General features: G+C 37.8%; 1 protein-coding gene across 4 annotated transcripts in view; it reads right to left on the bottom strand.

Moving 5' to 3' along the window:
• Positions 1–12,001, bottom strand: part of LOC134529659 (uncharacterized) — a 182,124-nt gene that overhangs the window by 48,854 nt on the left and 121,269 nt on the right. For all 4 annotated transcript variants that reach the window (XM_063363977.1, XM_063363976.1, XM_063363978.1 and 1 more), the window contains exons 8-9: positions 9,116–9,291; positions 4,344–4,399 (exon numbers count right to left, since the gene is read on the bottom strand). In XM_063363977.1, coding sequence (XP_063220047.1) covers positions 4,344–4,399; positions 9,116–9,291 — 232 coding nt within the window. The remainder of the gene's footprint in view (positions 1–4,343; positions 4,400–9,115; positions 9,292–12,001) is intronic.

The raw sequence follows: 12,001 nt of genomic DNA, 5'->3' as shown, positions 1-12,001 counted from the left end.
GACTAAAATGATTTATATTTGCTTCACAGTTAAAGTATAGGTCAGTTCACGAAATGCATAAGATGTTACTGTTTTTAAGACTACATAAAGCTCAATTTTAAATGTCACCCAATCTTTTGAGCATATATCTCATACAGGAAAAACAAAATTTACTAACATTCTCAAACAGTGTGCAACTAAAACACACTCAGTTTTTCGTACTTTTGCTCGTACTTCTGGTGACAGAAGAGATACATAAGAATAAAATTCAAATATCATTTATAAATTGTTTTGTGAATGTGTTACTTGCTATCAGTGTTCTTGTGAAATAATTAAAATAAAACTAGCACTAACAGTGCTATTATATACTGAAGTTAGTGAGCAGTGAAACATAAATTCTGATGTTATTTTTGAATGCATCAGTCACAAAGAATTTCGTGCTTAAGATATATCATGCTAACTCAACACCACAATGTAGAAGAGAAAGTAATATCTGAGAAGTGCAAATGGTAGCAATAAAGAATTTGCAGTTTATAATACTTATCATTAGCATCAACTATCTCCGAATTTCATAACTATGAATTTAACCTTGAATGTGACTTAACATACTGATGTGAGGATATTAATTTTAAACATTCACTCAACTCCAAATTATTAATTTCCAAATTGACATCAGCATCTGTTTGAAGTGTGAAAAAAGGGTACCTATACTAAATCTACGCTAAAATAATTGGTGAGTAAAGAAGATTTGACTCAACAATTTTTTTTTTTGTAATTATGGTTTTGCATGTGTCATTTAAATGGACCAAAAAGAATGTTGCTAAAAGTATTCGGGAGCTGTCCATTTTCAGCAGTCCACAGTTATTTCCCTGACTAGCTAGATTTTTACTACTTTAATCAGCTAAGCTTCACACCTATCAATCATCTACATGAGTCAGTAACTCACTGGAAATGAAAAAAAAAGCAAATGAAAAAATAATACAGAATGACATTGAATTAGGAATGAGTCAGAATAAATGACTCAGAATATTAATGAGCACAGTTTTAACACACAAAATATAACACACTTGGTAATGAGTGTTTTTGGTATTTGATGGGCAATAATTTTCTCCCAGGATTTATTTTATGCTGTGCCTTTAAGCAGAGGTGAAAAATTATATATATGCATATAAAATTGTATTACCATTCATTGCCCAATTAACTTAAGTGTAAGGTAAAATAAATTTAACTTGCCAAACTATAATATATAATTCATCCATGCCAATTGTTTTTAATGGGAGTTTTAAGTGAACTTTTGAATTTAAATTTTTTTTTTTTGGGTACATTGGTAATCAAACCAGGTTAGGTAGAAAAATGGTGTCTTTTGTACGTCTTTTGTTAGTATAAATTACGTACCTAGTTACTTTAGAAATACTGCAGCTATTTATAAATCATTTTTTTTCAATTCATTAACTTGTAGCATATCATAATACCTACAGGTATGGTAGGTACATGTAATTATTGAAAGTCTTTTAAATGTAAAAAAAAATTATTGGATTAGCCATTTTCTCATTTTATTTAAACAGCATCTTTTATGGGTAGTGCAAGTCAAAGGGAAATAGGCAAAGAACAATGTAAATTATCAAAGGTGTGTTTAAAATCTTTAATTATCATACGTGCAGTTCTTTACGCATGGGATAGCTTTAAGATTAAAATTGTAAACCAAGTAAATTTTCTACTCTCAATTACTTCAGTTGTTAACAAAATAAATTTATATTAATCTCATGTGCACAGATGTATGTATGTATGTATAATGTCCAGAAAAATGGTTAATTTTTCATATACATTTTAAAATTTAATTTTATCCAATTATATTCACAATTACAATGTCACAAATAGCCTACTATAAGTAACTCCTTCCCACCTAACATTGCGAATCTAAATAAAAGCACAGCTTCAGCACGGCAGTGACAAACCACATAAGCATGGGTGTTTATTGGTTTATTTTTCTAGCCATATTTTTTGCTCCACAGGAGTTGTAAGAGTTAGGAGAAAATAAATATAGTTAAAAAATAGTTGCTAACTCTCAAATTGGCGAAGACTATGACATGATGTTTATTTCTTTTTTATCTGACACAAAAGCAAATGTCTTGAAAAATGTAATTTCGAATTAAGATTTGTCTGAAGATGAAACTTCTTTAGCAATACTTAATATAATGCCATAAATGATGAGACCTTAGTCAAATTATTTTGAATTTGTTTGGACGTAAGATTGTCAATAAGGATATACTCCACATAACCTGTAGTAATCAAAGAAATATACGTTAACAAAAATGCTTTATTCAAAATATTATCATAGATAAATAAACGATCATTGTTGTATGTAAGCTGATAAATAAGTTATTCATTTTCTAAAAATCACAATACACTGAACATTGCAAACAACACAGAAGTATATGAACGACCAAAGCACCCTGTCGACAATTTGCCTTCAAAACTCTTCCTCGAGAGAAGGAGCATCGAAGGCATAACCTGGTTGACCTGATCTTGGCCCTGAGTAGAACAATCACCTGCCATATTTATTCTGGCAAGTAAAACGCGCAAGGGTGCCTCGAGAGTTAACAAGTCAAACAGAGACTGCGAGTAAAACGAACCTAATGAGAAGCCAGTTTGATACATTTCCTGTAGCGGTGTGACAGTGCGTGTGCACCCCACATTGGTTGCTGCAGTGGTGTGGCTTGCTTCAGTGTGCAAGATTCCTTCGACTGCTTCAGGGGTATGCTCACTGCATGGCGCACTGTTTGCAAGTGGGCTCACTCCTACATGTTTGCTTGTATTTATCTCAGACGGTCATATCTGCAGCAGTTTGGTTACTGTGCATCGAACGTTTCAGCAGAAGCAACACGTTAATGTATCCGTGGTAGGAAAGTCGGATGTTTCATTTTATTTAATTTTAATTAATTTGACACATCGACAAGGCTCTGGGTGAAACTATACCCAACTATGCATGTATTGCCATTGTCAAAATTTTCGACAAATCGCACCGCGGATCGGTAAGGTAGGTATGCGGAACCCGGCACAGTCATGTTTAATTATTCAGAGAGGCCTGCTTTCCACTGAACCGTGTGACGTCAGCCACTGTCCAGTTCCCCTCCTTCCCGGCATTTGTCCCGCCGACGTATGTGCACGTGCGTGTGTTCAAATTGCACGCCACGGACTACCGCAGTGCGACGTCACCCAGAAACCAAGAACAACAATTATTATTATATGTGATTATAAAAAGTAGCGGGTGTTTAATATTCTGAGTCTGTGCAAGGGCGCCCATATGAACGTTTGTAAGGGGGGGGGGGGGGCAGAATTTGTAGGGGGAGGGGGGGCAAACCATCACAAAACAAAAAATGGCCATAAAGGTCTCAAAATTTGCCCAAAATGCTCAAGAACACCTAATTTTTTTCTTTGCCTGAAAGCTAGGGGGAGCCACGGACCCACCCTGCCCATAGGTATGGGCGCCTTTGAGTCTGTATAAATTATATGAGTGTTTTGTCTCTTCTTTAAAACTAACCCTTGGCGCGGGGTCACAGAGTAGAATAACGGTTTTGTTCCGGCGGGAAGCTGCCTGCTGCTCGCCCCAGTTCCTCTTCATCATCGGCCGAGACCAGACGTGTGGCCACGTGTCTCCAACCCCATGGTATCTGTGTGTTAGTCGCCTAGAACGGGCCAGATCTTAATAAATTAGCTTGAGTAGTTAGAGGAGGACCAGTATCTCGCATCACACGGGCCAAGTAACGCCCTGACCAGGAGTCTCAGCCGGGTCCACGTGCCCACTTCAAACAGCCTCGGGTAAACAGCTGTGTCTTCACGTGTGTGTCCTAGCCAGAGATATCAGTTCACATCGAGAATCACCCGTCAATTAGCAACTCCCATGGCAGATAACTACACTCTGATTTTGAGTTCACTTTATTATTGTGTGAAAGAAGAGGAAATACTGCAACGGAACGAGATATAAAAATATTATGAATAAATTGAATTTTGAAACACTTATACTATCAGAACTAAGCTAATCTAGTATTTTTCACATTTTATTAATAGGCTTTACATCATTCCTTGCTGGAATAATGCTGCATGCAGATAATTTTCATTTTTAAAGCATAATTTAGGAACATAAAAATAATTATTTTTTCCCCCTAAATAAACTTTTTTTTTAAAAAGATCCCTAGAAAAAGTAATGAAGTTCGGGAAACCATTTTAAAAGAATTAAAAAAACTACATAGTATCAGAATGTATAAGACAACAGTAAAGTTTCCCAACAGTAAAAGATGTAGGCTACATTGTAATCATTAATTTATATATTTTACAAATATAAATAGTTAAGGACTGATTCTTACCGAGTAGAAGTAGCTGGTTGCTGCACTGCAACATTTTGCTGGTACTGATCGTCCGCCTGCAAAAAAAAGAAATAATAATAATTTACAAATCAAAAACTACATTTCAATTGTTTTTATTGACTTCAAACTCCTAAGATCATTTACTCTATCTACAAAAAGTTTGAGTAAAATGAAGAGATAATGAAGCCATTTACTTCACGTACAATTCAGATTATTTTGACTTCTTTGTTCTAAAATATAATTGAATAAATCATAATAGATAGTTCTAATTGAGTAATAATCTGCATTATCATTCCAGCCAGTCTTAATTTGTTGATAAGTTACGCTCGCAATAGGGATTTCACCTGGTGGCAAGGAGTCCTCCCATTTTCACTCACTTCCCGCCCCTTCCTTAATCTTCTCAGATCCCATACATCCCACACCCGTAGCATTACTTCATCTACCCCATTACACTCCCTCCCTGTTCTGAAGAAAGCGTTCCTACCTTTTTCCTTTAGCCTCCATTCCCTCTGGAGCTTCCTTTCGTGATCTCTCCGCCCTTTGTGCCCAACTTTGTGTATCCTAGTCCCCAGCCTCCTTCTATCATTTTTTACAGTCTGACTAACCTTTCCACTCTTCTCCTCCCTTGTAATGCTTCCGACCCTAGCTCCTTAGTCATCTGTCGGACCTGCACATACCCATCGGCCACCTCGCTGTTCTACACTGCACCTTCTCCAGCTCCATAACCTATCCACTCCTCTCCTCCCTTGTAATGCTTCCGACCCTAGCTCCTTAGTCATCTGTCGGACCTGCACATACCCATCGGCCACCTCGCTGTTCTACACTGCACCTTCTCCAGCTCCCTCGACCTAGTCACTAGGCAGTCACCAGGTAGGGGTCCCAGATCATGGCCGCTGCAATATACAGAGTGTTTCTCTTTGGGACATTTCAATTTATAATGGAAGTAAATTCAAAGAAAAACAAAGAATTTTGGTCAAATGTACAATAAAATTTATGAAAATGGTATGAAAATTAAAATATACCTTAAGCAATGCAGTAAAATTTTTTTTTGTAGTTAGGGCAGTATGGTTTTGTTAAAATCAACAACCATTTTATTTTTGTGGTTTGTTCATACAATCCTTTCTGTAAATGTCCAGTTAATGTGTTCATTGATTCGAGCATATACCTCAAAAATTTATTTTCAAAACTGACTAGTAAAATGTGTTTAATTCATATGAACAAATGAGTAAGTCTTATTTACTCTGATAATTGAATTCTTGTGTGACTATGACTAAATTATTTTAACTATTAACTTAAAAACACAAGTTATCACATGTATTTTGTTTTTTAGAAACATAAAACTTTTTATAAACACTTGAAGAAATTTTTATGAACCTATAAGCTAATTTTATTCACCCTAAATGTTTATCTTTATCGATAAATTCTAAACGTGCCAACTGAGTGTCATCCCAGGAGTTATGCAACCAACATTCTTAGAGTGTCCGGCAGGTAACCTGCCAGCCAGGCTACAAATCGTGCACCGAGGCGGCAAAAATGAGAAAGTAGCCGACGAGATGTGCTTTGTAAGAGCTCGAAAGACCATGGGAAGTTTTCGGCAATGAGCCAGTTAACTTTGATAGCAAGTCAACGCACAAGATTATAGTTTTTTCTCTGTTAAATGAGCACTTTTAATCCATGTATTTTTCATTCAGTTGCTCAGATGTTAAAATATTCTAGAAACATTTGTTAGTTTCGGTCGTCAACTTCGAGAAGATATAAACAGAGATAATTTTCAATAGTCAGTTCCAAGTTTAGTCGTTATGCCCTACACGCCTGTGCAGACTGAAATGCTTCACTAACAGTTTACGTGGTCAGAATATCTGTGTATGTCACTGATGTCACCAAGCTTCAGAGTGTCACTCATTGAAACACTATTGTGAACTAATTTATGGTACATCTCCAGATACTGGAGAAACTGGCTGTCCCCACCAAGCCCGCTAGCCAGCTCAATGATACACGACGAGATTTCACACCTTGTCCCAGCCATCTAGAGTCCAGCTGTCCAACGGTTCCCGAAAACATCCATGTGAGTAGCCACACGATTCCTCTCCAAAGACACGGCTTATCTTTACGGGAAGCATACGATTCACTCGTCCTTCTGGACATACCCGAATACTCACGTTGGCAAGTTGATTTTGAAAATCAATTAGCCTATGCAAAATTTGAACTAGTAGTGCCAAAATTCTGATTTAAGGGATAGGAAAGTGTTTCAGATGATTTTAAGTGTTTCACAATTCTGATTCAAGGCGTGTAAAAATGGGGATGGGATGGTTTTTTTATATATAAAACGGAGATATTTAGTAATTTTACTCTTATTTTTAACGTCAAGTGTGAAAAAAATTTCCTAAAAAAGTAGGTACCAAAATTCTGCAAGTAATTGTAAAATAAGGATGATTTTTTTCAAAATTTTATTTATTTTTTATAAACCAGTTGAAGACAGCAATTTTCCTCTTAGTTTGAATGCAAAGTAAACAAAACTTCATCAAGAATTACCAAAATTATGCTTTAGGGGCTAGGAAAGAGGATTTTTGTTTTCTTTTTAAATTTCATGTAGTCATTTACATGCCTCTTTTTTAAAAATTAAGTTAAAGACAGTATCTTTCACCTTATTTTAAACGCAAGGTAAAAGTTCTGTTTAAGGGATGGGTAAAGGTGATGGGAGTGGTTTTTCGATATCTCATGTAGACAGTGACATCACCATTGTGTTGAAGGTCAATTGTGCAAAATTTCATCAATATCTGAGTAAAATTGTACATTTATATAAAACACACACATATAAATAAATATATAATCCCAATCCATCACTTGTGACATTTTTGTAAGATTTATTTTTATTACATGTAAAAAAAATTGATATGCCTACTTAGTGTTAAATAACTAAATCGATGAACAGAGCTTTGTATTTCAAGTTATTATAACCATCATTTAATGTTATAACAAGTAATAGTAAAATTATCTTACATATAGTGTAAAAAATATAACAATAAGTTATATTAAAAATTATAAATGGAATTGTTTGCCTATGATGGAGTTAGAACCAGGAGAGCTGAGTTTCCTAACCTCGCACTTAGCCACTGAAATATCGGTCACTATGAGTGATGACAAATAATATTGGATTATAAATGGTTGAATAAGAGGATTACAAAGTATATTTAAAGTTGTTATTATATATTTTTGTGAATATTAAAGTTTATAAAATGTATTCCAGGATAATTTTCTGTTACAAATAATTAATTATTTGGCACACCGATACGCTTGGTACGTCATCCGATGTTCACGAAAGTGAATATATACAGGTTCATGCCATCACACGCAGTCGGCTATCTGGATGACTTGGGATCGTGGGGCAGAAATAACTTTAATCATTGGTGTTTGTGTAAAATTATATAACTGTCCTAAGATGGTAATCCAGCTGTAATTACGTAAGAGGTAGAGATTCGATGCAATTGAATTAGTTTTTTGAATATTAAATGGTATGAAACTGCTGATAGCTGGGTGTTGTGAACTAATTCAGAAATCACCTAAATATTGGTTTCACAATGAAATATATTAAGTTCTTAGGCTAAATAGCTCAAAAAATACACAGGTGCCCTCATTGATTTATTTGAACATAAATAGATGGTAACATATTTGCATCTGGTTGCTGTTATTCATATAACCAGGTAACTACATTTTATAATAGTTTAAAGTAATCTATCGATTGAAAAAAATAATTCATTATAAACTAAATGACACTTATTTCAAAGAATAGTCTCCCATTTTGGAGAAGGAATACAGAAAACTTATCGTCCCAAAGTGTGTGACATTCACACTATGGCGAGTGACGTCAATCCTGTGAAGAATGAAGTGACTAGTGATGACTATGGACCGCACATTGAGATAATCGTTCATTGGCTTTTCGCCAGTAAAACTTTCGAGACAGCTTTCCATGGCAGACGTAATTGGCGCATTGCTGATGTCGAAGAACCTCAACAGAACTTTTGTTACGTCCGAGATTCAACGCATCGCATTTGAAATAGTTTTAGGAAAATGTGTGTGTGTGCGTGTGTGTTGGCTGGCAGGGGCGTAGCCGGGGGGTGGGGGGGGGGGGGGTTAGGGGTTCTAACTCCCCCCCCCCCTTCCCTTAGCCAAAATTTTTTTTAAATATGAAAGTAGGTTAGATCAAAGCCTGGGTGTCTTACTGATATCACCGGCCACTGCACTGGAGGGGAAGAGTAAGCGAGCCCTACCGATTCTCCTTCCCTAAGGTTGTGACGGCGTGACGGGTCCCAAGTTTTCAAATATCTTACACCTGTTGTATTTAACCAGCGCGGTAATTATAAGCAGGTGGTGACTGGGTAACTCTTCAAGCTAAAGCTAATTGTTTCCAGGAATAGGCCAGTTCTGCCGAAACCCAACCATTTTTATTCCTTTTTTTTTTTTGTACTGTCGAGCTTCGAGCATGATTTATGATTTTGAGTGGGACGTGGACAAGGCACTTGGATTGATTGAAATATCTTTGATTAATATCTTACTTCATCACTCAAACAATTTTTTTATTAAAATATTAATAATATTTTTACCATTACAATATTTAAAGTTAAGTACCGAAAACTGTTCAAATAGCACTATTTTACACCTTAAAATCCAAATTTTTCCAGGGGAGGACCCCCGGACCCCCCGCTTTAACTTCTTAACCCCCCCCCCCCCCATACACAAATCCTGGCTACGCCACTGTTGGCTGGGACACTCACGGGGGTGTTGTAGTTCTTGTCGTAGTCCTGCGCAGGCGCGGCCTGGCTGTACACGTCCTGCGCGGGGTAGGCGGGCTGGCTGGGCTGGCTGGGCTGGCTGGGCTGGCTGGGTCGCTGCGCCGTCTGGTAGGTCTGGCCTCGCGGCGGCTGCGCGCTGCTCGCGTACTGCCCGTACTCTGCGGACCAGTCCAAACACGTTCCCTTCACTTCCTCGCACTTCCCTGCTCTTTGTCACGTGACGACGTCTTGTGAATCCATGAACGAAAAAGCATGCTAGGGACATGCATATTTCGAGACTAGATGAAAGTTAAACACACTATGGCATCGTCTGTGTTTCGCGATTGAGTGAGTTTCTCCCAGGTGCATATCGGTTGTGACAACACCAATCAGAGTGATTCAGTGTGGAAGTAAACGCGTCCTGAATGGCTCTGTCAAATAAGGCAACGACTTCTCTCGCAGACGGCCGCCGATCACTAGGAAGAAACCACAGGTGCTGGTATACCTTGCTGCAGTCTTAATACGTGTTCAGATCTTTTCGCGAAAAATGCCTGCCCCTCAGCATGACTCATTGTCACGTTACGCCTGAGCCGAGCGTGCAAGAACCGGCCAACCACCGTGCGAGAAAATCTTCCATAATATCAAACAGGTTAAGGCAGGCTTTTTAACTAATTGTTCGTGATTATAATTAAACAAATTATTTAAATTAAATTTTCAAAAACTGTAAATAATATTTGAAAATTAAAAAAGTATGCAATTTTTTATCAATGTTTTCTTATGACGTTATCACGTAAAATTATCGTCCGTAAACCGACTTTACAGACAACCCACTTTTTTTCGTTTTTGTAAAAATAAACGACTATTTTATATCTCTTTAATGCTATTGTGTGTAATTTTATAAAAACTTTGTTTAGGTACCCTTAAATTCTAGTTTTAATAATTACATTTCAAGATGTCGAAAATGCGTTCGAGTAGCCTTTCAAGAGGCTAATTTCTTTTTAAAGATTCAAACTGCCCTACTCCGAGCCACCCATGAAACTCGAAGCTGGGTCCACATCTTGTCCACACCTTAACCACACGGTGTCCAAGACAGGTGCTTCAAGAAACATGCAGAATTTGACAACTTTATATTACGGCTTGATAAAAAAAAAAGGGTGTGCGTGGAGTCCACGCGCGACAGAAGTAAAACTTCTTGCTGATATATTATTTTAGAGACCTGCAAAATTCGCGGTTTCGATGGCCTTCAGGATAGACGGTACATGCCCCTGTACACTCGGGCAAATAACGCAAGTTCATTGGCTGCCGATTGTAAGTCGTCTCAGCTGGTTTGTATGTGATTCGATCCTTATTTGGTTGAGGGTTTATAACTGGTTGAGATTCGTCCAGATGAACAGTAAGACAATATCATAATTATCTAAGAGGTATATGTGTTTGAATTCTAGCCTATCACCGAATGAATCCGCGAATTTTGCAGGTCTCTACGTTATTAGGTATAGGGAACATAATGCTGTTTGGCTGAGGTCGCAGATCCAAAAAAATATATGCATTTATGGGAGCGCTAAATTATGCTATTGCGCAAGTATGTGAGTGTGAAAGGATGCAAGAATGCAAGTGTAAAGTACGCAAGTGTGCAAGTATGTAAGTGGGAAAGTATACAAGTGTGAAAGTATGCAAGTATGCAAGTGTGAAAGTATACAAGTGTGAAAGTATGCAAGTATTCAAGTACGCAAGTGTGCAAGCATGCAAGTGTACAAGTACACAAGTGTGCAAGTATGCAAGTACACATGTATTCATGTATTCAAGTGTACAAGTACGCAAGTGTGCAAATATGTATGTGTGCAAGCATGCAAGTATGCATGTGTGCAAGCATGCAAGTGTACAAGTGTGCGAGCATGCAAATGTGAAAGTATGCAAGTGTGCAAGCATTCAAGTGTGCAAGTGTGCTGAGTCTTTTCTACCTCTCCCCTGCCGTCTCCTCCTCTACCGGTTCCTCACCCCGTACCTAACTATTCCCCTCATGCGACCGGAATTTTCGTAACACTATAAAATTATAGCACCCTCAGCAAAGAAGTTTCACTTTAAAAAAAAAAACATTCGTGTAGCACCAGACTAGCTTAACATGCATACACAAATATTTCGTTAATTCAATAAGAGTATCGGCTGGCAAAGATGTGTGCCGACCCCCAGCTCACGCGACCCAAACTGCAGCTGCTTGTGTGCCACAGCGGGGGTTGCGTTGCCAGAGCACTCGCCTCTTGTCGAGGCGATCACGTGTTGGCTTCCCGGCTAGGGTTACCAGACGTCCGGCAAAAGGAGGACATGTCCTCCTTTTTATGTATTTCTTTTGCGTCCGGCCGGATTTTCCTTAATGCTCCAAAATGTCCGGCTTTTTTTATAAAGTTAGATAATTCCTGCAGTTACACTCTGAGTAAAGCGCGCGGTGCGCACTAATGCGCTGTCAGCAGAGTCACCCCACTAGTAAGTAGTTCTATGACAGCTTGACAGGTAGCAGCACATGCAGAAGCACGTGTTTTTAATATGCGTAGTATGTTTGATTCTTTATACTGAAACTGTATTAAATGCCAAAACATTGTAAAATATCGTACTCCATTGTAATTAATTCATGGCTTTTTAAGAAAATATATTGTCCTCCTTTTTAGTGAAATGTCCTCCTTTTGCGAGATGAATGTCCTCCTTTTTTTATTATCAGTGTCTGGTAACCCTATTCCCGGCAGACGTTCTCTCAAATAGGAGCGAGCCAGTGGGTTTTCTCGACGTGTTCTCGTTTCCCGCGCCCATTCATTGCGTCAATGCTTCGTTCTCGTCTCACCTCCGGGTTCATACATATAGCTGTTTGCCATGTTTTCTCAACCATTTTTTTGAAGTGAA

This window comes from Bacillus rossius, chromosome 2, assembly GCF_032445375.1.
Source record: "Bacillus rossius redtenbacheri isolate Brsri chromosome 2, Brsri_v3, whole genome shotgun sequence".
NCBI lineage: Eukaryota > Metazoa > Arthropoda > Insecta > Phasmatodea > Bacillidae > Bacillus > Bacillus rossius.
Note: the sequence above shows the minus strand (reverse complement) of the source record. Positions and strands in the feature narration are given on the sequence as shown.